At 42.5% G+C, this 27,233-nt stretch overlaps 1 protein-coding gene across 3 annotated transcripts in view; it reads right to left on the bottom strand.

Annotated features, from left to right (window-relative positions):
• Positions 1-27,233, bottom strand: part of LOC124556550 (steroid receptor RNA activator 1) — a 66,523-nt gene that overhangs the window by 10,552 nt on the left and 28,738 nt on the right. For all 3 annotated transcript variants that reach the window (XM_047130507.1, XM_047130508.1, XM_047130506.1), the window contains exon 3: positions 13,816-13,921. In XM_047130507.1, the coding sequence (XP_046986463.1) occupies positions 13,816-13,921 (106 nt within the window). The remainder of the gene's footprint in view (positions 1-13,815; positions 13,922-27,233) is intronic.

Raw genomic sequence — 27,233 nt, forward strand, 5'->3', positions numbered from 1 at the left:
GAAGGACTGCTCGCCGATTGGACAGCGGAGGTTCAGCAGTCTCAGCATAAAGGCTTTCCACAGGGCTGGTGTAAAAAGCTCCAGACACTAAACGTAATCCACGGTGGTGGACAGAGTCGAGACGACGAAGAATAGACGGCCGAGCAGAGGAGTAAACTATGCTTCCATAGTCCAATTTCGAGCGCACTAAGGCGCGATAGAGGCGGAGAGGGACCACTCGGTCCGCTCCCCAGGAGGTACCATTCAGGACACGGAGGGTGTTGAGCGATCGCAGACAGCGAGCCGAAAGATAGGAAATGTGGGAGGACCAGCACAGTTTTCTGTCAAACGTAAGACCCAAGAATTTAGTGACGTCCGAAAACGGGGGAAGCCGGTTTCGGTGCTCCAAGAGTAGAGGCGATCGAGACATCCTTGAAGACGTCGTTCAAGAAGGCTGGTCCGTTGAGAGCTGTAGTAGATCGCAAAATCGTCCACAAAGAGGGAGCCCGAGACATCAGGAAGAAGACAATCCATTGGATTGATGGCAATGGCAAACAATACAACACTCAGCACGGAGCCCTGGGGTACCCCGTTTTCTTGGGAGAAAGTACGGGAGAGAGTAGTGTTCACCCGCACCCTAAATGTGCGCTCTGCCATAAATTCGCGAAGAAAAAGGGGCAGCCGACCTCAAAAGCCCCCAAGAGAACAGTGTGCAGAGGATGCCTGTCCTCCAACAGGTATCGTATGCTCTCTCCAGATCAAAAAATATTGCTACTGTTTGGCGTTTCCGGAGAAAATTGTTCATGATATAAGTGGAGAGAGCAACAAGATGGTCAACTGCAGAACGATGCTTTCGGAATCCGCAGTGGGCAGGTGTTAAAAGACTGCGGGATTCCAGCCACCACACTAAACGGTAATTCACCATACGCTCCAAAACCTTACAGACACTACTCGTGAGAGAAATGGGGGAGATGTTTGTCCTTTCCAGGTTTCGGAACAGGGACGACGATAGCTTCCCGCCATCGTCTGGGAAAAGTACTGTCGGTCCAAATTCAATTATAAAGGTGAAGGAGGTAACGCAGACTATGGGTTGATAAATGCAGCAACATTTGGACGTGGATACCATCCGGTCCTGGGGCGGAGGAGCGAGAAGAAGAGAGTGCATGTTGGAGTTCCCGCATGGAGAAAACCGTATTGTAGCTTTAGCGATTTTGAGAGGAGAAAGCAAGAGGTCGCACTTCCGCTGCACGTTTCTTCGGGAGAAACGCTGGCGGGTAATTTGAAGAGCTCGAAATCTCAGCAAAGTGCTGACCCAACGAGTTAGAAATTGCGACGGGGTCCACTAATGTATCATGCGCGACAGTGAGCCCAGAGACCGGGGAGAAACTAGGCGCGCCTGAGAACCGTCTAAGCCGACTCCAAACTTCCGAGGAGGGAGTGAAAGTGTTAAATGAGCTAATAAAGAATTTCCAGCTTGCCTTCTTGCTATCGCGGATGACACGACGGCATCGCGCTCGGAACTGCTTATAGCGGATACAGTTGGCCAAAGTAGGATGGTGGCGGAAAACGCGGAGAGCACGTCGGCACTCACGTATTGCATCACAGCATGCCGCGTTCCACCAAGGAACTGGGGGGCGCCGGGGCAATTCGGAGGTGCATGGTATTGAATGTTCCGCAGCTGTAAGAATAACGTCGGTAAGAAGTGTGACCTCATCGTCCACGCTGGGAAAGTGACGGTCATCGAATGTCGCTAGAGATGAAAAAAGTGTCCAATCAGCTTGGGCAAACTTCCAGCGTCACAGGCGCATGTATGGCAGTTGAGGCTGCAGTCTAAGGACACATGGAAAGTGGTCACTCGAGTGTGTATCGTCAAGGGCGAACCATTCGAAGCGCCGGGCTAGCGGAACAGTACCGACCGCAAGGTCCAAATGAGATAAATTTGTCGTGGAGGCAGACAAAAATGTAGGGACCCCAGTGTTGAGGCAAACTAGATCCACTTGGTGGAAGACGTCTAGCAATAGTGAGCCACGTGGACAAGGATGCAGAGACCCCCAAAGCGGGTGGTGGGCATTGAAGTCCCCAACCAGCAAATAGGGGGGTGGAAGCTGACCAAGAAGATGAAGGAGATCAGCTCGTGCCATTGGTGTGGACGATGGAATGTATACAGTACAAAGAGAGAACGTGTATCCGGAAAGGGAAAGACAGACGGCGACAGCTTCGAAGGAAGTGTTTAAATGGATTGGGTGATAATGGAGAGTTTCATGGAGAAGAATCATGAGTCCTCCATGTGCTGGAGTGCCTTCAACAGAGGGGAGATCATATCGGATGGACTGAAAATGAGGGAGAACAAAGCGGTCACGGGGACGCAGCTTTGTTTCCTGAAGACAGAAGATGACCGGCGAGTAGGATCGTAAGAGGATCGACAATTCATCCCGATTGGCTCGAATACCGCGGATATTCCAGTGGATAATGGACATAGGGTGAACAGAAAATGGAGGAATGTGGCCAAGGTTGCTGTCAACTCAACGACTGCTCAGAGCTTGCGACCGACAGCATGGAATGGCATTCAGCCGAAGGCAGAAGATCCTGATCCATAGGTTGGTCAGGAGCAGCTCCTGCCACCAGCGATCGGCCGGTTGATCGGCCGCCAGCAGTGCACCTCGGCGACACAGAAGACGGCCGAGGGCGATTTCTGCCAGGTGGTGCCGTAGATGGGACATGCCTTGGCGGAGAAGGAGAGGAACTGGGTTTCTTAGTAGCCTTCTTGGAAGTATGATGTTTAGATGAAGGAGGAACCGATGGTTGAGAAGTTTGGGTACGTAAAAAATCTTCACGAGTATGCTCTTTTTTCGAAGTCTTGGTATCTTGACTTTTGGGCTCCAGATTTAGCAGAACCCGACGAAGGGTGAGCCAGAGAGTGGGCAGGCGAAAGTGGTGAGGTTGAACGGGCGATCTTTGCGCTGGCCGATCTGACGACCGTGGCACTAAAGGTGAGGTCGCAAGTCTGCGTGGCCGCCTCCTTTGTTGGCCGAGGAGAAGCAAGGACAGTGCTGTATTTTCCTGTCTGAGGCACGGTGGGCTGTCGACTGGCGAACAATTTTCGAGCAGCAAAGGTCGACACCTTTTTCTTCACTCTAATTTCCTGGATGAGCTTTTTGTCCTTAAAAACGGGGCAATCTCGAGAGGAAGCAGCGTGGTCACCCATACAGTTGATGCAGCGAGGGGATGGAGGTGGACAAGCACCCTCATGGGCATCCTTGCCACACGTAACACATTTGGCCGGATTGGAACAGGACTGGCTGGTGTGATTGAACCGCTGACACCGAGAGCAACGCGTAGGGTTTGGGATGTAAGGGCGAACGGAAATTATCTCATAGCCTGCTTTGATTTTCGATGGGAGTTGAACTTTGTCAAATGTCAAGAAGACAGTGCAGGTTGGAATGATGTTCGTGTCAAACCTTTTCATAACTCTATGAACAGCCGTTACGCCCTGGTCAGACACGTAGTGCTGAAGTTCTTCGTCAGACAAGCCATCGAGGGAGCGTGTATAAATGACTCCACACGAGGAATTTAAAGTGCGGTGCGCTTCAACCCGGACAAGGAAGGTGTGGAGCAGAGAAGTACGCAGCAATTTTTGTGCCTGGAGGGCACTGACTGTTTCTAACAACAGGGTGCCATTCCGTAACCTGGAACAAGACTTTACAGGACCTGCAATTGCGTCGACACCTTTCTGAATAATGAAAGGGTTGACCGTGGAGAAGTCATGACCTTCGTCAGACTGAGAAACAACAAGGAACTGTGGCAACGATGGAAGAACTGTCTGTGGCTGAGACTCAGTGAACTTACGCTTATGAGCAGACATAGTGGAAGGTGAGGAAACCATTGCGGAAGAATCCCCCATGATTACCGGCGTCTCCGATGGCGCGCTCCTCCCTTGTGGGGGCCCTCTCTGAGGGCACTCCCGCCTTAGGTGATTGTTCACACCTCAGGTCACACCTCCCGACAAACGGACGGAGGGACCAATCGGCACTTTTGGAAGGTATCAGCTCGGGTAATCACCCCTCCCTGGGCCTGGCCGTTACCAGGGGGTACGTACATGTCTACCTGGGGGGGAGGGAATTACGTGTTACCCCATCACCGGCTACGCTCAAAAATGCGTGGGTCGGCCTTCAGACACGCACAGGGAGGAAGAAAGAGAAAGGGAAAACAAAGAAAGGGAAAGGAAACAAGAGAGGTCTCAAACGCCGCAGCGGAGAAAAGGGTAAAGAGAAGAGGTAAGGAAAAGAGAAGGACAAAGGAAGGATGAAGACATACAAGCAGAGAAGGCGAAGAATGCGGTACATTTACAAGCGTCCGTCTCCGGACGTAGGCACAAACCATACTCCCAGAGGGGGAGATAGGGAAGGAAAGAGCCAGAGGTCAGGGGAGGAGGGACGAAGATGGGGGAGAGGGACGGATGCAGAAAAGGAAGGGATGCAGCCCAGAAAGGAAGGAGGGCCACATTAGCTCGGGGTCCCGTGCTCGCTACGCACGTATCCACAAAAGAGCTGTGGACCCCCTGGGGGGGGGGGGGGGGGGGGGGGGGGTTTTGGTGATGATGAGGTATGAGATATGCGCATCTTTCACTACTTCATTGTAGAGTCAAAGTAGCAGCAGCAGCAGCAATAGCAGTAGCCAATACAGCACTACAGCTACAACATACACAAGCTAACAATCCCCAACATGATTTGCCTCATTTACTGATGCCAAAGAAAATTTAGAATTTTATACATACCATGTCAAGTAACATTTAGTTGTTCTAAAAGTAGAAGATCACTATGCAGCTTTTTCTTGTTGTACATAGAGTCGAAAATTTGCCGCCTGTTTAGGAAGTAGACCCTAAAAAAATGTTACTTGGATAACTATGTAATTTCCTGGAAATCTATTGCACTCAGAAATGCCATATAACATCACCATCTCCATCAATGTCAATCAATCATGCTATTCTTATCAGGAAAAGATGACTGATTTTGCGACTTTCTTGCAAATCTGTGCAACCTGCCTTATGTCAAAACATCGATTCAAAAGGCAGCAGCAAAGTTTGAAACTGATGTTTGAAAGAAAACCCGAGATATCTCAGACAGTGCAATGTAATAGTGACAACCCAAGTGTCTGAAACCAAACAACCAGATGACCAACTAACATAATTGATTCCAGAGGTAGCCCAGACCCTATACCATCACAGCGCTGTAAAGCCTCACAAACACTATCCGCGACTATGTATTCAAGTCTGTCATGATTGTCTTGCAAGTACTCCAAGTTACAATTATGTCTAAACCTTTACTGCCAATGTTAAACATTCACATCACTGGGCTCATTGTTCAGCACATGATAAACGAGGACATGTTGCCGTTTGCTGCAGCATTGTGCTATGATCAAGTGGCCAGTTAACAAGCACAGCTTTCTTTTTCCCAGTGTTTATACTGTCTATTACATGTCTGCTTTTCCAGGAATTGGCAAACTTTATTTTATTATTTAACTTTGTGCTGGATGCCCCTTTGACACTACAGATATCAATGTAACCTAAGGGAGAGAAGTTGTGTGCAGCATCTGTCTATTAACCACGTAAATTTTGTTTGAAAGGTAAAGGCAAGGGCTAGTTGCTATAAGAAAGCTTGTGCAGCATTATGCCACACTGCCCAGTTTGTGACCAGAGACTTACTGTAACCAGCAATGATTCTGCATGCAGCATATGTGACATTAGTGGCAGCCAACACACAACAAGTCTGCTTTGGCACATAACTATTGACTATGTGGCCAGGCTGGGCACCAAATCAATGAGTCATGAAGTCAGCACCTGCTGTAGTGTTGGCTTCAGCAGTGAGGCCGCCACTGCTACACTGTCACCCTGATAGGACTGCCAACTTGAGGATCCAGCCACAGCACTTATAGGCTGAGGGTTGATCTGAGGCCCTCACAGCCACCAAGCCAATGGGTGCCTGACACCACCAGACGCTGCCAGCCAAACACTGGAGTGGTGTTTGCACTGCAGATGTCTATGCTCTCGTCAATCGGCACAGCTGGGACACTGCCTACATTCATAATAGGCGTATCAATTTGTCACGCCCACTCCTGACAGAGCTACGCTGCCCAGTGAGGAAAGCTAATGTCACACCACAGCCTCTACAAGTGGTATCAGAAGTACTGGTAGAGACTAGAACGGCAGTTCGATGTCTGCACTGACAAAGGGAAACATTGTTAGCAGAAGTACAGCGGCAGTGTTTAACAGGAGGACACAAGTATGAGGTCTGTTCAAAAACTTCTGGAACTATATCCACAAAATTTTTCTACGCTTACCTTTTACTTATTGTGCACGGTCTCCTTTGAAATACTCTCCTCCACAATCAATACACTGCTCCCAATGGCGTTTCCACTTTCAAAAGCAGTGCTCTTGCTGGAAGTGCTGTCTGAGAATTTTATTTTCTGTCGACCACTGTCGCAAATCTTTGCCTTTCAACATCGTAACAGTAGACCCATGTCTCACATGTTAGATTCTCTTAAGAAACACCTTTTTAAGTCTTTCTGGTCTTGGCTCATGAACCGTGGGACGAACTTGGCAGCCACACAATGCATTACAAGATGCTGTGTAACAATTTCATGATATGATCCGACTGAAATGTTTTCTTCTGCAATCTCTTGGACCATTAGTCTTCAATTTGCATGCACAATTTCGTTGACATTTCTGACACGAGCATCGTCAGTAGAGATCGATGGGCGTCCTCAACGAGGGTCATCTTTGGGAACTTCTGTCTGGCCATTTTTAAACCACGTGAATTGTTCTTAACACTGAGTACAGCTTAAGCACTCATCACCGTAGGCTTCCTGCTTCATTTGGGTCTCTTTGTAAAGGCTTTCTTGAGTTTCACACAAAATTTAATGCAGAAGTATTGCTCCTCTAACTCAGCCATCTCGAAATTCGCAAACTGTGCAACACAACATTTTAGTCAATACAGCATTGAACAATAACTAACAGACATACAACAATGAAATGCCCAGCAGTTACACATTAAACACAAGTGTGTGCAGAGATGCCAATCACATTTCACTCCAACACACCAATGGTGCAAAATTACAAGTGTTCTGGAATTTTTTGGAAAGACCTCATAAGTGCCGGCTTGCGGTACATGGAAGGAGCCTCTGCAAATGACTGCTGTAGAGAGAACAGAATCAGGCGTATCTTGGAAAAGTTGAACAAGTATCAACGGCTAATCTTCCTACCACCGAGAAACATTGGAGAAAACTGGCAAATTCACAAAAGTGGACCTCTTCGAGACCAAAAATTGTGATTACTTCATTAAATATTGAGGGACTGCCGCAAGAGAAAAGTCTTACTGTCACACAAGTGCAAACAAAATTCATGGAACATTTTAATATTGGAAGAAACACACAAAGGGATAAACATCTGAACACCAAAAATTGAAGACTTGAAGAGGTATTAGAACATCCTCATGAAAAATATGGTAGTGCTACCTTTGTAAGTCCAGATACAAAGATTAAGTCAACAAGCATCACAAAGACAAACAACATCGAAGCTTTAACAACTGAGTGCCAGTTGTGTACTATTACATCAGTGTGCAAACCACTTAACACTGATCGTATCTTCAATAAGCCAAATAACTTTCATAACCAAAACATCAAGACTGTACTGGGAGACGTACTGGGGATGTAGCTTAACTGATAAAAATCAGGAAGAACTAGAAAGTTGAACAGGCAGAGGGAGACTTAAGTTTTTTTCTTTTTATTCTAAACTAAGAAAATCATTTAATAGCAGCAGATTGCAGAGAGGGTATAATCCTGATATCATCTTTATCACTGAGAACACTGCTCACCATGTTAAAGAAACAACATTGCCCTATATCTTGTACAGTTTCTGGAGTTGTCCAAGTAGAAAGTGAACCTTTCAAATACTGTTTTAACTTCGTTAAAGCAAAATGGAAGGCTTTCAGAAATGAACTAGATCTCAAAGTTGAAAACATAGGGGCTGAGCCACAAAACTACAAAGAATTTGTTGAACTTGTAAATTATACGTCAGGGAGGCATATTCCTAGCAGAGGTAGTACCCAATTTATATTTGGCCTCGACTCAAGATCACAAGACCTCTTGAGTGATTAACATAGCAGGTACTGAATTAACAGATAATAGAATGATCATTCCTTGTGTGTACCAATCACCTAGTTCAAATAGAGAAACCTTTTCTAAAAAATTAACTGAGGTTTGGATAAAGTTTCAATGACCAAGAACATAGTAGCATTATGTTGAGACAAATATAAACACAAATATCGTGGATGAAACCAGTAGCAGAGTCATTAACATTTTTCACAATCTTAGCATGAGACAGATGGTCAACAAAGGTAATAAAAACTTCAGTAATCAGATATGTTGTTACAAATATACCCAAGGAACTCTGTGTAGTACATGTTAATGATCTTTGACCACTTAAAATTAAAATTTGCATTGGATAAACTCATCACACAGCAGGCATACAAAAAATTTCTTTCTAAACCCAAAATTCAAGATTTTTCAGTGGTATTGTCAGAGCAAAGCTGGGATGAAGTGTGTAAAGAAAATTATGGTAAAGAAAGTTATGTATAAGCAACATTATCTAAGTTCTGTACAATATTTAAACTGTAGTTTGAGCAGTCATTTCCAAAAGTATCCTAATCACCAGCAATGACAAATGAAAATGAGTATAAGAAAGTACTCACCATACCATGCAATATCTCAGTTCCATAAGAAGAACGCATAGTGAGTCAGAGTTCAAAAATTATTCTCAAAGATACAAAAGATTTACAGGAAAATGTTGCATGCCACAAAAAATGTCAGTAAATGACAAAACAATACTAAATGCTGAAAATAAAAGTAAAGCGACCTACAAGGTTGGGATTCGGTTTCCCTGTTTCTTGTTTTACAACCATTTACAGATAGAGACATGGGTAGGTCAATAAATGATACACAGAAACTACCAAATTTTCTGAATGAAAATCTTTCAGGTACAGCAGAGAAACAACAACAAAAATTCCCGCAAGCAAAATGTCGTCCCAATAAAACATTATGTGGCAAGTACAATGATGTTAGCATTGCAGAGCATGAAATCAGCGAAACATAACAAAAATTCAAAAAGAATAAGAAGTCAGCAGGCATAGATGAAGTGCAGGTCAGTGTATTTAAAGAATGTGTACACATTATACAAGCCATATTAAACAACAGGAGTGTTTCAGCTCATGTAATTTACCAGGGTATTTGAAACAGGGAAGAGTTGTGCCTCTACTAAAGAGGGGTGACACACAAGATATAGTAATCTAAAGGCTTATTTCTCTGCTGTTACCAAGTGAGGTGGCACAATGGTTAGCACACTGGATTTGCATTTGAGAGGACGACAGTTCAAATCCACGTCTGGCCATCTGGATTTAGGTTTCCAGTGATTTCCCTAAATCACTTCAGGATAGTTCCTCAAAAGGGCATGGCCAACTTCCTTCCCCATCCTTTTCTAACCCAAGCTCGTGCTCTGTCTCTAATGACCTCATTGTAAATGCTAATCTCCTTCCCCTCCTCCTCCCTGCCATCATCAGTCTTAAAAATACTAGAATTCATTGTGGAAGACAGACTAATGAATTACTACGAGTAGCATTCAATTTCTAAGGCCTCTGATTTTTTTTCTCCGGACTGGAAAGAGATAGAAACATGCGCATTGTTTTAAAATGAGGCCGCGTTCATTGTCAATACATCCCAGAGATGGCAGCACCATACGGCAGATGGAATTTTACCGCCAGCGGCGAGAATGAGAACTGTTTTAAATACTTAAAATGGCGATGTTTTCCTTACTTGAACAACGTGCAATCATTCGTTTTCTGAATTTGCGTGGTGTGAAACCAATTGAAATTCATCGACAGTTGAAGGAGACATGTGGTGATGGAGTTATGGATGTGTCGAAAGTGCGTTCGTGGGTGCGACAGTTTAATGAAGGCAGAACATTGTGTGACAACAAACCGAAACAACCTCGGGCTCGCACAAGCCGGTCTGACGACATGATCGAGAAAGTGGAGAGAATTGTTTTGGGGGATCGCCAAATGACTGTTGAACAGATCGCCTCCAGAGCTGGCATTTCTGTGGGTTCTGTGCACACAATCCTGCATGACGACCTGAAAATGCGAAAAGTGTCATCCAGGTGGGTGCCACGAATGCTGACGGACGACCACATGGCTGCCCGTGTGGCATGTTGCCAAGCAATGTTGACGCGCAACGACAGCATGAATGGGACTTCCTTTTCGTCGGTTGTGGATGAGATGTGGATGCCATTTTTCAATCCAGAAACAAAGCGCCAGTCAGCTCAATGGAAGCACACAGATTCACCACCACCAAAAAAATTTCGGGTAACCGCCAGTGCTGAAAAAATGATGGTGTCCATGTTCTGGGACAGCGAGGGCGTAATCTTTACCCATTGCATTCCAAAGGGCACTACGGTAACAGGTGCATCCTACGAAAATGTTTTGAAGAACAAATTCCTTCCTGCACTGCAACAAAAACGTCTGGGAAGGGCTGCGCATGTGCTGTTTCACCAAGACAACGCACCCGCACATCGAGCTAACGTTACGCAACAGTTTCTTCGTGATAACAACTTTGAAGTGATTCCTCATGCTCCCTACTCACCTGACCTGGCTCCTAGTGACTTTTGGCTTTTTCCAACAATGAAAGACACTCTCCGTGGCCGCACATTCACCAGCTGTGCTGCTATTGCCTCAGCGCTTTTCCAGTGGTCAAAACAGACTCCTAAAGAAGCCTTCGCCGCTGCCATGGAATCATGGCGTCAGCATTGTGAAAAATGTGTACGTCTGCAGGGCGATTACGTCGAGAAGTAACGCCAGTTTCATCGATTTCGGGTGAGTAGTTAATTAGGGAAAAAAAAAAAAAAAAAAAAATATCGGAGGCCTTAGAACTTGAATGCACCTCGTAAAATAAATATAACCACCTCAGTGAAGCACACTTTAGTTTCCAGAGTAACAGAAGTACAGAATCAGCTATAGTAGAGGTTACAAATAGTGGTACTTGGTGTACTAGACAAGGATGAATGCGTCACAAGTATATTTTTAGATCTGTCAAAGGCCTCCGACACTGTTGGCCATAAAATTCTATTAAGAAACTAGAAAAATTAGGAATACAAGGAACTGACCATGACTAATTTTGATCACATCTGAAACACAAAGCACAAAGGATGCAGACAGCACAAGCTTCAAATAAAGTGAATTTTTTAGTGAAACATTTATCAGATCCCATACACGTTAATACAGATGAGACCATCATCATGGCAGCATTTGAGGACCCATCAGTAAACAACCAATTCTTTAAAGAATCTAAATCCCACATATAAAACAGCTTCAAACATTTGGTTACAAATAAGTTAGTGTGTTAAATATTTGCTTTAAGTAATAAGTGAGAAAAAGCTTAGGAAAGGCTTCAAATTATGCTGAAAGTTTGTTGGAAGTCAACGAGTGCTCTCATCATGAAACACTGGATGAACATAAACTGGGTAATTTGTGCTACATTTTAAGCAAAAGCTAGTTTTTTACACATGTAAACATTACAGTTTCAAGTCTCCATCAAACATACAAAAGAGCTCTGTCTAAAGCCAAAATTCAAGATTTTTCAAGGGTACTGTTAGACAAAAGCTGGGATGAAGTGTGAAAAGAAAATAATGTAGAAGCAAAATTGTCTAAGTTCTGTACAATATTTACTCTATACTTTGAGCAGTCATTTCCGAAAATATCCTATCATCAGCAATGCCCAATGAAAATTAGGTCAGGGTACCATGCCCCAGGTTCTGGGATGGGCGCTTACTAACATATCTGATATACATTAATGACTTTCCAGACAATGTTAGACAAGGGAAAAAAAAAATTCTGATGACAGCAACAGTGCAACTGTTGGACACAAGATCAAATACTTTTGTGGCTGCATATTAAACTGAAACACTTCTAGCTGTAGTAATGAGTTATGAAAAGTTTTTCTTTTTTTTTCCATCTAGTGTTGTGCTTGTGGGTATTACTAATATATGTTGAATTATTTTTGAAATTTTTTCTCACTGTTTGCTTTTGTGCACTCACTAATTTCTCCTTACGTGTTGAATTAAGACATTTGTGAGTGGAAATATGTAAAGATGTTAAATATTTGTTTCTAAAACATTTCTAAACTTAGCTGTTGAGAAGCTCAATACCAGGCTTTTCGGACTTCCAGTTTTCATCAATACGAATAAGAAAAATCTGGAACATTCTACCCTATTAATGCACAACATCAACTTACGGTGTTATTCTATTTGTTGTACATTAATTCATGAACTGCAATTTTTTTCTAATGTAAATGGCAAATCCCTGAAAGCCAGTTCCATATTCTTTGAAAGACACTTAACAATGTCTTCTGTTGGAGTCTCCAATAGACTAAATTATAACACTTTTTTCATCTGCTGAAAGTACCAATTATGCTTGATGAATGTCAAGTAGGTCATTATGCGGTGTCACACACTAGTGACACCATGCCTAACATTCTACATCCAGAGGTTGGCACTAACACATGTGACTGCCCTGCTAATCCATGGCTGGCCTGTTGACACACCCTCTGCTGCACCACCATCAAGCCGCCTTAAGAAGATGTCGCACTGACGCCAGCCACTCTAACTGTGGAGTTCACTTTGAGCCTTCGTGGAGTTCACTTTGAGCCTTCGCAATGTTACCAGTCAGTACCTCTGTTACTGTAATTTTTTATATGAACGTGCCTATGTAATGGACTAGTGTAGGTTACTATTTGGACTTGCCAAGGAATGTTAAGTAAATAATTTTAGATAAATATTACATGTGCTTCTAGTCAGTTTGCTTTCTGTCTCGGCACCCACCTATTCCTCGGCACCCACCATTGGACTGACTCAACACATTACATATGTAAGAAATAGGAGAAGAAGTAAAATTGAACTCTGTTAGACTGAATGCATGATTCCTACCTAGGTGGCAAAACTATCTCTACTTCTAACATTGTAGGAATTGTTCTGCACTACTTTACACCCTCTTTTGTTACCAATGATCCACACCAGTTCATTGTAACATCATTACTTTAATATGGAACAGACTAAGTTTCACGTTAGCATCTCTGTTCCTATGGTGCCTCATCCTATTTCACCTTTATCAGGCTTTTAATAATGGTAGTCTGGTATTAATAAACCTCAAAATTTTCTATTAACATGTCTCAGAGCTACATAGTTCATTTTCACTAGTTGTCCCTCATGGTCAGAGGCATAGGGCATTAACTATGGTGTTAACCAATTTTTTTTCAGTCTGACCACTATGAGAATGTAAACAATCAGGGTCCTGTTATCTTTCTGTACACGAGTTGAAATATTCATTAATCAAACTTGACTATAACAGTTGAATGAGGCTTCCAGTTCATTAGATTTCTTTTAAGAAATTCACATTGAAATCACTGCAAACTATTAACTGTTTCTATTTGAGACAGATGGCTCAACAATGAAGATATTTCATAAATTGGCCAGTTTTATTTATTTTCATACAGAGATTTCAGTTATTCATATTACATTCCGGTTGCCTCAATATTATAAGCTTCCTTACCAATTTCTGCAGATGCACGACACATATTCAAATTCCCTTACACACACACACACACACACACACACACACACACACACACACACACACAAACACACGAATATTCATATTCATCACTACATATTGCAGTGCATAACATCATAAATTTAATCACATTGCGTCAAAGAAATGAAAAATACATTTCACAGCTTACCTTCAGAGAGCCTTAGCAATTTTTCTTTTAAATCTGCTGGAAATTTATTTTCTTTCCACTGAGACTCGAAACATTTAATTCTCATCTTGAAGTCATATTTCATATCCTGAAAAAACATTTTAAATTACCCTAAATTCAAAATATGAAAGTAAAAAAAAAAATTGCAGTTTAACACATAAGATCATTTACTTAACAATAGAGAGTACAAATGAAGTACAGCTTGTGCAGATATGTAGAAGATGTTTTCTTCCGTCTTTTTGAACCATTATTATTATTGTTGTTGTTGATGGTGGTGGTGTTGGTGGTGGTGGTGGTGGTGGTGGTGGTGGTAATGAGTCTAAAATCAAGGTCTGTAAGAGTAAAGATTGAACTTCCAGGATATTATTAATGCACTGCAGGTGAATTATAAGAAAGAGTGAAAAAACAGAAAAAATGCTAATTTTAGAAAACAATGAATGATAAAAATATATACAAACAAGGACTGAAGGAAACCAAGCAAGGGAAACTGAAAAATAATAACTATCAAAACAGAAGCTGTAGACTCAATCAAAATCAACATTTAATGTACCGTTACTGATGTCATTAGAGACAATCTTAGATTAGGGAAGAATATGAAAGGAAATTGGCTCTGCCCCTGCATTTTCCTAGAATGATTTAGGGAAATTATGGAAAACCCAAATCTTTATGGTCAGATGGGTATTTGAACAGTCGTCCTCCTGAATCCGAGTCCAGTGTGCTAACCACAGCACCACCTTGCTCAGTGGAAGAGAGTTGTGAAGAGGAAAATGAGAAGAAAATACTGCCATGTAAAATCACAAGTATAGTAGGAGCTGAAAATATAGCCAAGGACAGACTGCAATCCATTAAGTTTGAACATATTTATCTTGGGAGGCAAGGATACAAAGGCATAATCAGAATCAGGAAATTAGGTGTTTTCCCCGTAAACAGATTTTGCAGACTAGATGATGTGAATCATCTCTCATATTTCCAGTAGTGGGGCTGCAATATGCGATACTGTGAAGCAGGGGCAGGGGTAATGGTACCATTTTACAGGAGACTGCTGACACAGGAAGGAACCTTCAGCAGTACTAGCATTCTCAGGTTGCAATAGGGTCTGACAAGTACATTATAAAGCATCAATGGGAAATGGAATACTACCACAAAATATGAGTCTGTAAGTTTGGGTAATGTCTCTCATTTCTGATCACACTGCATAAACGTCACAATCTTGCTGCAGAAGCCAATCATGTCATTCATGTTAAAGATGAGTGGAAACAATAATCATCTAGCAATATTTGCTGTCTAAGTTAATATGGTCTGAGAGACAAGCTAGGGAACAGACTCCTTTGCTGCTTTTGATACAAGGAAGAATTCGTGATACTAGTGTAATACACTTGGTTTGAGAGAATTCATCAGAACAGGATAGAAATTGTAAAGTTGTGGTGAATAATTATATTTTATAATTTAAATACTGTCCAGTCCCTGAGCTAAAAATTCATTAGTTAGTATCCACTCCATAGCAATTTACATACACACCCAAAAAATATTTCCACTGGAGATTGTACAAAATTATGAACATATTGACATTTACATTCATAAAGATGTTACAATATTACGATCACACTTTTTATTGAAACCTTCTTGGTAAATAAAATCTGAAATAGATATGATGGATTTTTTTAGAACTCGAGGGGTTTTCAGTTTGAGTTCAATAAGTTTTGTCATGTACGTCCTCCACAAAATGACAAATTAAGGGTTAAAATAACAACTTGTAAACTGTAGCTCAGTTACAAACAAAATCTATATGAAGCAGCCACCTTAATAACACATTAACATCTTGTTTAATATGCCACATCAAATCTGGATAAAATTCCAAGTTTTCAATGACTGCCTCCTTCATCATCATCAGGGATTAAGTCTGACTGTCATGAAACTTGTAAGGTTTCCACTTGTATACCCAAGGATGACATATGGCTAGAATAGGTCATGGAGATGGTGCATGCTGAGGTGGCACTACCTGTGTCCATCAATTATGTTTGCACTTTCTGTCCACCATCGCCTGCAGTACCACTACTTACATGAAGCGGTACATTATGATAAGTCTTTCTCTGTGCTCTTTCTTTGTCAAGAGCACACTTCCATGCACTGTAAAAATCAAGAGGTAGTTTAATTTCCACTGTTTCTCTTATCAAAAAGCCCTAATAGTTTTATGTACGAGCCAGCAATATCGTATGTTCAAACATAAAGTTAATATAATAGAGGGAAACATTCCACGTGGGAAAAATTTATCAAAAAACAAAGATGATGTGACTTACCAAACGAAAGCGCTGGCAGGTCGAAAGACACACAAACAAACAAACAAACACAAACATACACACAAAATTCAAGCTTTCGCAACAAACTGTTGCCTCATCAGGAAAGAGGGAAGGAGAGGGAAAGACGAAAGGATGTGGGTTTTAAGGGAGAGGGTAAGGAGTCATTCCAATCCCGGGAGCGGAAAGACTTACCTTAGGGGGAAAAAAGGGGCGGGTATACACTCGCGCACACACACACATATCCATCCACACATATACAGCCACAAGCAGACTTGGTCTTTAAATATGTCTGCTTGTGGCTGTATATGTGTGGATGGATATGTGTGTGTGTGTGTGTGTGTGTGTGTGTGTGTGTGTGTGTGTGTGTGTGTGTGACCGCGCGCGCGAGTGTATACCCGTCCTTTTTTCCCCCCTAAGGTAAGTCTTTCCGCTCCCGGGATTGGAATGACTCCTTACCCTCTCCCTTAAAACCTATATCCTTTCGTCTTTCCCTCTCCTTCCCTCTTTCCTGATGAGGCAACAGTTTGTTGTGAAAGCTTGAATTTTGTGTGTATGTTTGTGTGTCTTTCGACCTGCCAGCGCTTTCGTTTGGTAAGTCACATCATCTTTGTTTTTTGATAAATTTTTCCCACGTCAAACATAAAGTTAGATTTAAATCATTCAAAGTTTGTCAGAAAAGCCAAAATTCTGACAAACCTATGAATAACTTAAGACCAAGAGAACCCATGCCACAAAGGACTGCCTAAAATACACAAAGATGGCATACCAGTGAGACCAAATGTTAGTGATCAGCTCTCCTACATACAGGCTGGTTAAATTATTGGTGCCTGTAGTTGAGCACTATAGACATCACATTAATAACACAAAACTGTTCACTGATATCATAAAGAAGATTAAGATAGCCCCATGTAAAATCCCAGTCACTCACAATGTAGTCTCCCTTTTTATGTAGGTACAAGTAGAAATAAATTAAAACTATTGGCTATTTATGTCTCCCCTGAAATTTTAAAACTGTTTCAACACACTTTGAGATGATGTAGGCCTACTTTTTGTATGGTTGAAGTTACTGTGAAACAACTGATGGAACAAATGTGGATTTGCTGCTGTCACCAGCTATAGCTATTCTTTTCACGGAGGATTCTGATGACCAAGTGTCGAGCAGTGCCCCCGCCTATCTATTCTGCTCTTTCAGATATATTAATGATACAATTTTAATCTGGTCACATGACAGTTAGGCAGTTCAGCAGCTCATTGACCACATGAACAGTGTACATCCAAACATAAAATTTACAGTGGACATGAAAGAATGGGAAGTCGCCTTGTGTTGGTTGAATGAAAAGCAGGTAGTCCGGTTGATCATTCTGTGTACTGAAAACAGATGCATATGGACCTATATCTCAATAAGCGTAGCTTTCACTAGCTGGCTGAGACAGTAGCTAGGATAAACACCCTGATGCACAGAGCCATGACTTTTTCAGGCAAGGACCACCTCAGCTCAAAGATTATTCCTCTGATGATGATATTTAGAAGTAATGGGTATTTTGTCCACTATATTGGGTCAATGTTATCGAGGAATTCAAGATATGATATTGTTCAATCAAGCCAGGAGCATCAGCACACAAGTTCTGTGGTGCAAGAATTTGGAAGATGGGTCGAGTCCTAAACAGGCAAGGAATCACACCAGTCTTCCAGTCATTCTCGAAAACTAAAGAAATGTTGCAAACTGTTGTGTGGTAGCAATTATGCAGAGCAGTCAATACAGACTATTATTGATCACTGTGGTGAATATCAATGGGACCTTAAATACAGGAATTTTGAAAAATCGGTGGTGGCCAAGCATAGTAAGTTAAATAAACACAACATTATGTTTGAATGTATGAGAATTCCGAGTCACACAATAAGTTATTGGTATTCTGTGATAATAGAAGCATTGGAAATTAGACTATGGCTTGATTTCTATAAGGCATTGAAGTGTGCACTTGAAAAAGAAAGAGTGTGATGGAATACTTCTCATAGTTACCTCCTGATGTACACGGTGACACTGCAAGTGACACAGGACAGCAAGTGCAAATATAATTTATGGACGTACACAATATGACATCAGCACCCACCATCTTCACAACATAACATAGCCAATCGGATGCCTTCCTCTGGGCACAAAAGTGTAGCCTTGCCAATTTCATGAGTCAGACTTAGTCCCAGACAATGCTCATGTAGGAAATCATCAAAAAGCTCAGGATTTTATCCAAATTTGATGCTGCAAGTTAGCCGAGAACATGTTATCTACAATCTCCATCGCTTTGTAGCTGCCTTAAAATCTATTCCCTGATAATCTATTCCCATCTGTTTTGAATTTAAATAACCATGGCAACCATTCAGCATCTGTTGGATAGTGTGTTACATGAATTATAACCAAAACAGTGCATGGTATACCTGGATGACATAATTATGTATTCAAAGAATATTCCTGAACATCAGGAGCAGTTACGCCAAGTGTTTGATTGTCTGCGTGCAGCATGATTAACATCGAGTTTAGAGGAATGTCATTTTGTATTGCAAGAAGTTCGGTATCTGAGTCACATTACTGGGCAGGGTGGAATTCTTACCAATCCAAACCTAGTTGAGACTGTTCAAAATTTTCCAACACCCACAAAGGTAAAGGAATTGCAATCTTATTTGGGGCTAGTGAATTTTTACCATAAGTATGCTCCAAAATTTGCAGAAATTACATGATCTCTCATGCAGCTACAACAGAAGGGAGTGATGTTTCATTGGCCAGCTGAGTGTGGACGATGCATAGGCGAGATGTGGACTGTTACGTGAAAAATTGTGTTCTGTGTGCTCAAAGAGCAGCCACCTGTCATGGGAGTCATCGTGTGGATGCTTTGTAGCAACACACTGTCGCCATCGTCCTGGAATACTGCCACCACAAAACACCATGACTGGGGCAGGAGCCGGGGATCCTGGCCTGCGGGCACCAGACAGCAGTGACCTGTCCGGCTGCCATGCCTCCCACCCGTCAACACAACAGAGGCCCATAGCACATGGTACCAGCTGCTGCAGTAAATCTGTTCAAGGCTGGAGTGCCACCGTCGAGGCAGCAGATCCGAGTTATGTCAGCACAGCAGTGGGAACACGTTAAAATCCGCCAGTCACCTCAGTCGTCACCAAGAATATTACAAGTGGAAGCAAACCTCACCCAGAGAGCCCACAACCAATGTATTGCAGTTGATCAGTAAATGTTGTTATTCTGTCATCAGGAGTCATCCATGGACATACCCCCACCATCCTTTTCCTCACACCCAGCAGAGAACCCAGGTTTGAATCTGGTGACAGGCAGTGAAGTCACGTGGCTGCCAACATGCCCCGCTTACACTGGTATCAGATTGGCCTCCTACAAAAGTGTACCATTACTTAGCCAGGATGACAAAAACTGAAGCAGACATGTCTGACTTGCTCTCAGGCACATGTAAATAAGGCAGTTCAAGATTTTCCATGCCTTAGGTTTGATAAACATGACAGCTAGGAATGAAATACGAGGCCCACAAATTTCATGAACTTTTTTTAAAACTTGACATGATACCAGTCATTTGCAGGCCAAGTAAATTAAGAATATATTGAGCTGGAGTCATTACGAAGGATGTTACACTATTAATGGTAAGAGAAAATAGGATTAGACCTAAAATACTTCCTTAAGGGAGTATTTGTCTTAAAACAGATTTTCGAGCATAACTTCAGGTAAGTAATTTAAAAATCATCCTGAAAGGACAATCCATATGTATGTACGAAGACAACTATGGCTGCCCCTTCAATTCAACTGCAATGTGGGGGCAGCTCATTTCATGAGAAAAACTATGGGCTAATCTGGTATGACTGATATGGAAGCAGCAGAGGATAGTAGATTCCTTCTGGGAGGAATGGAAGAAGTGTCATGCATCTATTATCTACCTGAAAGTGTGGAGTTTATTAAAGGGGGCAGTAGCCTACCAGAAGTTGCTCCATCTCCAAGTGAGTAGAGGTCCTATTTGCACCCACAAGCCATTGCCTGGGATCATCAAAACAAATGTTGGGTGAGTAATTACTCCTCTAACCATTCCCTGGGATACCCATATTGCTTGGGACCCACAGAAAGACAACAGATCAGGCAGTGCAATAAAAGTCAGAGACCAGAAAGTGAATACCTGAGATGACAGAGAAACTAGAGAACAATTGAACAAGAGGTTGGAGACCACTCACTGAGTCGCTACAAATTAAAACGTGGTTGAGGGTGGTATTTTCCATAAAATGTAGAATTCTGTTAATTACTATCAGCTGTAAAGGTGCTAAACATTCCCAGCAACAAATATTGTTCCTGACCAGTGACAGATGTAAACACATATCCTGTACTATCCTTGCATTTTGAGCTGTCAGTATGAATGATGGTGGCACCTTGATACTCCTGAAAAACTGAGAGCAAGAGAAGCTGATAGATCATGTGGACCACCAAAACCTGAATCACTGAAATAGATTGGTCATAACTCATGGTCTGGGTACTAACCAAGCAGCAGTGTGCAGAAACACACAGCAAACTCTTATTAAAGGGGATACAAAGAGATTTCGTAGAGGCTTACACAAACGAAATGACACATTTTCAGTGACTTACTGGTCTCATACAGATATGATTTTATTTATATAAACTTTGAAGCGAAGATCAAAAATTTGAACCAAGGCCGGGAATCGAACCCAGGTCTCCTGCTTACTAGGCAGGTGCATCAGCCATTAGTGACCAGGAGATTGTCTATGGGATAGTCCAAAACATGTCGGTGATCAGTCTTACTAAATAATTATGTACTACATCGAATAATTTCAAAACAAAGGCGTTGCTGAGCCATAAACCTGTCAACCATAGTCCAGTTTGGACAAGACCAGTACCCAGTAAATATGGAGTGGAGTAGTGCAATCCATGCTCCAGCAGGTATATGGGCCAGGATATAAAGAGAGCTTAGCTTTTGCATGACACTAGTCTTTAGTTTATGACTATGGGGAAGCCACATTAGCTTTTTTTTCTGAGAACCTAAAATCAGGGCTGCACAAAAATGTCCAAGAGCTGGGTACCCAAGTAGAGTTCTGGGTCATAATGAACTGTGGTAAATCCACAGAAATGCAAAACTCGTGTTTTTGTGGGAGGGAGATGGAAGCCACGTAAACGCTTCCACACAGAGACCCTTCAAATGGGTCCTTGGAGCTCATGTTCAGCCAAGGTTAAACACTGGGAACTATACCAAATGTAAAATTCTTCGACATATAGGTCTGATGGAGGTCATTTGCCCATTGATGGCAATGAGAAAGTGTGTCACATGTAGCATGGAGCCCTGATGGACACCATTCTCTTGGACTCCTGGGGAGTTGTTGAACCATGTACCCACTCTAACTCGAAACCATCGGTGGTATAAAAACTGACTAAAGTTGGTAAATAACCTTGGAAGCCCCAGTCATGAGAGTAAGTAAAACATGACAGTGCCAAGCCGTGTTTTATGCCCGGACAAAAAAACTAACATGACATGTTGGCATTCAGGAGAGTGTCTGTTGGACTGCTATTTCCAGCCTAACCAAATGGTCGATTGTGAATCATCCATTGTGATAGCCACATTGATAGCACAACAAAAAATTCTATGATTTGACAACCCAGTGTAATTGTTGAACTACCATCCTTTCAAGCAGTTTGTAGAGCACACCAGCGACATTAATCGGTTATCAGGTGTGAATGGACGTAGGGTTATTGCCTGGTTTAAAAATAGGGTTGATCGTGCTATCTATCCACTGAGAAAGGAAAGCATCTTCTAGCCAAATACAGTTGAAGACCCTGAGCAGATGGAATCTGGATCACATTCAGATGCTGAATGTTGGATCGTCTGATTATGAATTGGATCAGAGACTGGGGCAATATTGTGTGACAAATCAAGAACCTAAAGCAGTTCTCAATCAATGAAAGATTGATTACATAATTCAGTGTGTGTGTGTGTGTGTGTGTGTGTGTGTGTGTGTGTGTGTGTGTGTGTGTGTGTGTATGTGTGTGTGTGTGTGTGTGGAGGGGGGGGGGGGGGGGGGGAGAGAGAAAAGAGGGATGTCTTTAACTTGTCATTTAAGCTTTAGAAAGGCTTCCAGGTAGGTAGAGGATGTGGACACTGTCACAAAGTGGATGATACGGTGATCAGTAAGAGCTGGCTCATCAGTAGAAATACCCCCATGAATGAGGAGACCCAGAACCATTGTTACCTTTTGTGGCACAGTTAACTATGGAGATTGGTCCATATCTGGGATGAAGTGGCATATATTCCCAAGGAGGACACACAGCATTCCCTGTATTTCTTCTTACTGCCTTCAGTTAATTAGTGAGCCTTTGCATTGAGTCACATAAAAGTGATGAGGGCGGTTGGTGAAGGATGTCACTTGAGACATTCCAGGGCTCTTTGTCAGTCCTTAAGATCTGTTGAAATGTCTTTGATTCACCTTGGTACTGGCCACTGGTGAAAGTGGTCCAATACAGGGGAGGAGGAGGGGGGGTGGGTGGAAGTGACAGCAAAGATATACAACAGCTAGTTGGCTTTTCAGAGACCTCAACATGGCAATTGGTCCATAAGGGCAATGCCAAGAAAGGATCACTGCAACATCATAGCTATCACAAAGATTGTCATACAATGACCAATGCAGTGAAGCCACAAGATTGGGGAAAAAAGAGAGTAAGGTCAATAGCCATAAACATGCCATAGGTGGATATGAGTACAATCATTGGCAAGGCATAGACAGAGATCAGAAAGAACTTTGTTAATCAGACAATGAAGTGGTAATCCTCCACAGGTGGTGGTGGTGGTGGTGGTGGTGGTGGTGGTGGTGGTGTGCATTGAGAGCCCTCAAGTAGAAGAAAGTAGTAGTAGTAGTAGTAGTAGTTGTTGTTGTTGTGGTGGTGGTGGTGGTGGTGGTGGGGCAGAGGTCATCGCAAGGTAAATAAGTACCAGGAGTAAATCAATGTTACAGTGATTGCTGGGATCACTCACACTGTTACTGTTTCCAGTGTGGTACTAGGGGAACTCCACTCACTGACATCTGTACTAACCAATAAACAGACCCCTCCATAAGCTCTCTCGGGATCAGTACTGTTCAATCGGAGTGCATTGTAACCTCAAAGAGATGGAGAATTGACATCAGTGAAATACATTCCTTGGAGAGCAACACAGATCACAGAACAAGAGGGCACTAGTTGTAGTTCTGGCTGGTAACAGTAATATCAATTGCAGCTCCACTCATGGCATTAATTGTAGTTCTGGCTCGTGACAGTAATATCCATTGCTGTTCCATTGAAGTATCAAGTTAAGGAGGCCAGGAGTACAAGTTGCACCCACGACCACTGTCTGTCACCTGTGGGGATGGAATAACAATCGGAAAATATTGCTTCAGTGTCCAGTGGTGTGGGAGGATCTGGCACCTCCTGAGTCAATGGATTAGTCTTCTCCCAAAAATTATTCTCTATCTCTAACTAATTTAGAGGGTCAGCACTCTTGTGAGGTCTTATCTGCTGTGGAAGTAGGAAATTAAGAGTAGCGAGCTGGCCTAGGGCCAGCAGTCCGTGATTCCTTCAGCCACTGGCATCTGTTGTGTCACTGGTCCGTAGATTTCTGGAGAGGGGGTTTCCTAAAAAGAAATCCTGACAACAGACGGTTCCATATGAGGATACTGTTTTTTCAAAGATGGTTCTATAGGAACCCATGGGAGTAAATACTCGAGGTACTGTTGATGACCATGCCACGGCAGTGGCAAAAGCCGATACCAATGAGACTACTTCCAAGCTTCAAAATATGAGAGGTGATTGGGGACAGTAAGTTTCTGAATTTTGGATTTCTTAATTAGGAAAGCCCATTTCTTAGATCAGGGAGGGTGGTCATCTCCAACAGAGAATCTCGTGTGTGTGTGTGTGTGTGTGTGTGTGTGTGTGTGTGTGTGTGGGCACGCGCACATTTGGATCTAATGGGTGTCCAACAATAAAGTCATCAGTGCCCTTACACTTCTTAAAAGAAATGAATGTGGAGATGAACTAAAAGTGTTGTACACGCATGCACTCGAAATGACCACAGTCACTCTGTATCACATGCACTCTCACATGCACTAAAACCAATTAGGAGAGAAGACAGCCAACCAAGAAATTAAAACACAGAGAAAACAAAACACAGAAGAACTAAATGAAAGGCACAGGGAAATGTTGATGAAATCTTCTCGGGCTTCCATCTGGGTAGCTGCATCGAAAATCTGCAGATTTTCGACGCAGTTCCCCGAATGGAAGCCTGAGAAGATATCATCAGCAGTATACACTGGGAAAGCCTACATTGACAGGAAAATGCGACTGGCTGAGCACTTGCAAAAAACTAGGGTGAGCCAGCCACCCTTTGACACATTAAGAATATCTCCCTAAAATCTTGTTAGGAACGTTGGACAATTCACAAAACTTTAAAACCTTAACCACATTTGTTTGATTATTACATAAAATAGACTAGAGATCAGCCGGCAAACCCACCGCAGTTCACAGGTCGTCAGATAAAATGCAGTGCAATGAAATGTGACACACTGTGGTCTGCACACCACAAGCATCACACATTGGAGGGTCCTCTCGTCATAGTAAGAATCCATGCATCATAGAGCTGTGGAATATGCAAAGACGAGTAAGAAGGAAGTACTCCACAGCCGAGTTGTCAGCTTGATGGGACAGAGCTTGTTATCGGTCACTGACAGTCACTTGTCTTCCCACCAACACATGGCTTCGTACATCAACTGTGAGGTGATAGCATGCAAGGGGACAGCACACCGAAACCCCTGAGGATCACGACACGCTGGAGTGGCCGAGCGGTTCTAGGCGCTACAGTCTGGAACCGCGTGACCACTACGGTCGCAGGTTCGAATACTGCCTCGGGCATGGATGTGTGTGATGTCCTTAGGTTAGTTAGGTTTAAGTAGTTCTAAGTTCTAGGGGACTGATGACCTCAGCAGTTAAGTGCCATAGTGCTCAGAGCCATTGGTGTGATGGGTGCTGTAGTTTTTTCCATGTGGGTGACTGTAGTGGCGTGGGAATAGGGGAAGTAAATGAGACTCATCAGTGGTTTTGTAGGATTTGTAGTAGAGATAGGAAGATACTGGAACAGGAGGGGAAAATTGCTGCCCTTCAGGCTGAGTTAGACAAGGCCAGGGGAGATCTTGACAGGTTAAGGAGGGAGAAGGGTAAAGAGAGGTGGGAAGTGGCAACAGGCAACAGGTGGAACAGGCCTAGAACTTTGTCTGACAGCTTTATGGTGAATGTGGAAAATAGATTTGACCTGTTGCTTCAGTTAGAAGCTGGTGAGCCTCAAGCAGTTACAGGTGTAGACAGGGCACAACAAACTTTCAGCAGCAAATTGAAAAGTAAGAATGTAGGGAAATCAGTAAAGAGAAAGAAAGTGTTGTTGTTAGGTAGTTCCCATGGAAGAGGTGTTGGCCAACTCTTGCAGGATGAACTAGGATCAGAATACCAGGTCACCAATTTTTTTAAACCTAGTGCTGGTCTGGAGCAGGTGACAGAGGATTTAGGATCACTTTGCAAAGATTTCACTAAGGAAGACACCGTGGTTATAGTGGGTGGGGCAGGTAACAGTATTGACAGAGATCCTGGGTACAGCATAGAGTGTGACCTGGCGAAGATTGCATCAGCATCGAGGCATACCAGTGTTGAGTTTGTATCTGTTCTTGGGCGCCATGACCGACCTCATTTGAACTCTTCTGTCAAGAGAGTTAATTTGGAGCTGGAACGGCTGCTCATGTCGGGTGCGGGGTCACACATTGGTGTGGTTCATGTTGATTCTGTCAGTAGGTGGGATTATACTAGGCATGGCCTTCACCTCAACAGGAAGGGGAAGGGTAAATTGGCTGGGGAAATAGCAGGAAAGTTAAAGGGGGGAGGCACTGTCATGAGTGGTAAAATACCAGTGGTTATAGGATTCAGAAAAGACCCTTTTTTAGGGTAGGGAGGACAGAAAGAAAACAAATTTTAAGAGAGGTTAGAACTGAGACAAACCTTCAGTTTGAGAAAGAAATCAAAAAACATAATTCCAGCTTATTACATCAACATAAACAGCCATTGGTTAAGAATTTTCAACTGTCAGCAGATATTTTAACTCCATCCAATTTTAAGTCAGTCAATGTGAAATGTCAGCTATCTTTATTGCATCAAAATATTCGAGGACTGAGAAATAAAATTAATGAATTAACTATCTGCATAGATGAATTAGAGTCTTCAAACCCAGCTGACATAATCTGCCTCTCTGAACATCATGTGACCACTGGTATAGAACTTTTAAGTGTTACAGGGTTTAGGTTAGCATCTCACTATTGTAGATCAGAAATGGAGAAAGGAGGAGTTGCCACATTCATCAGGAACTGTCATAAATTTAAGAACATAGACATTCATAAATTTTGCCTAGAACAGCATATGGAAGCATGTGCAACAGAATTAGAATTTCACAAAAAATCTTTCATAATATTAAGTGTATATCGAGCACCTGCAGGTAACTTTAATCTGTTTGTAAACCACCTTGAAGCTGTACTGGCCCATTTAACAACCAAAAACAAAGAAATAGTGGTTGCTGGTGATTTCAATGTAGATTTCCTTAAAGACTCTCCCAATAAGAACCTATTTGAGTTAGTAACACTATCATTCAACTTAATTCCCACAGTAAAGTTCCCCACTAGGATAACCACTTGCTCACAAACAGCCATTGATAATATCTTTATAGAAAAGTCAAATGAACAAAATTATATTACAAAACCAATAGTCAATGGCCTCTCAGACCATGACATGCAGTTCCTTCTGTTAAATGTTAATACTGAACAAGATATAAAATCTGTTAAATCTGAGCTCAAGAGGGTAATCAGTAAGCCAAAAATTGATTATTTTAGGACACTCCTCAGAGACATTCACTGGACTGATGTTTACAGTGCTCATGGCATGAATGAAAAATATAACATTTTTGCTAATAAAGTGCTTACCTTATTTGAACACTGCTTTCCCCCAAAACTTACCAAGGTTAGAGCAAAGTCTACAAAGAA

The sequence above is a fragment of the Schistocerca americana genome, chromosome X (assembly GCF_021461395.2).
Source record: "Schistocerca americana isolate TAMUIC-IGC-003095 chromosome X, iqSchAmer2.1, whole genome shotgun sequence".
Classification (NCBI taxonomy): domain Eukaryota; kingdom Metazoa; phylum Arthropoda; class Insecta; order Orthoptera; family Acrididae; genus Schistocerca; species Schistocerca americana.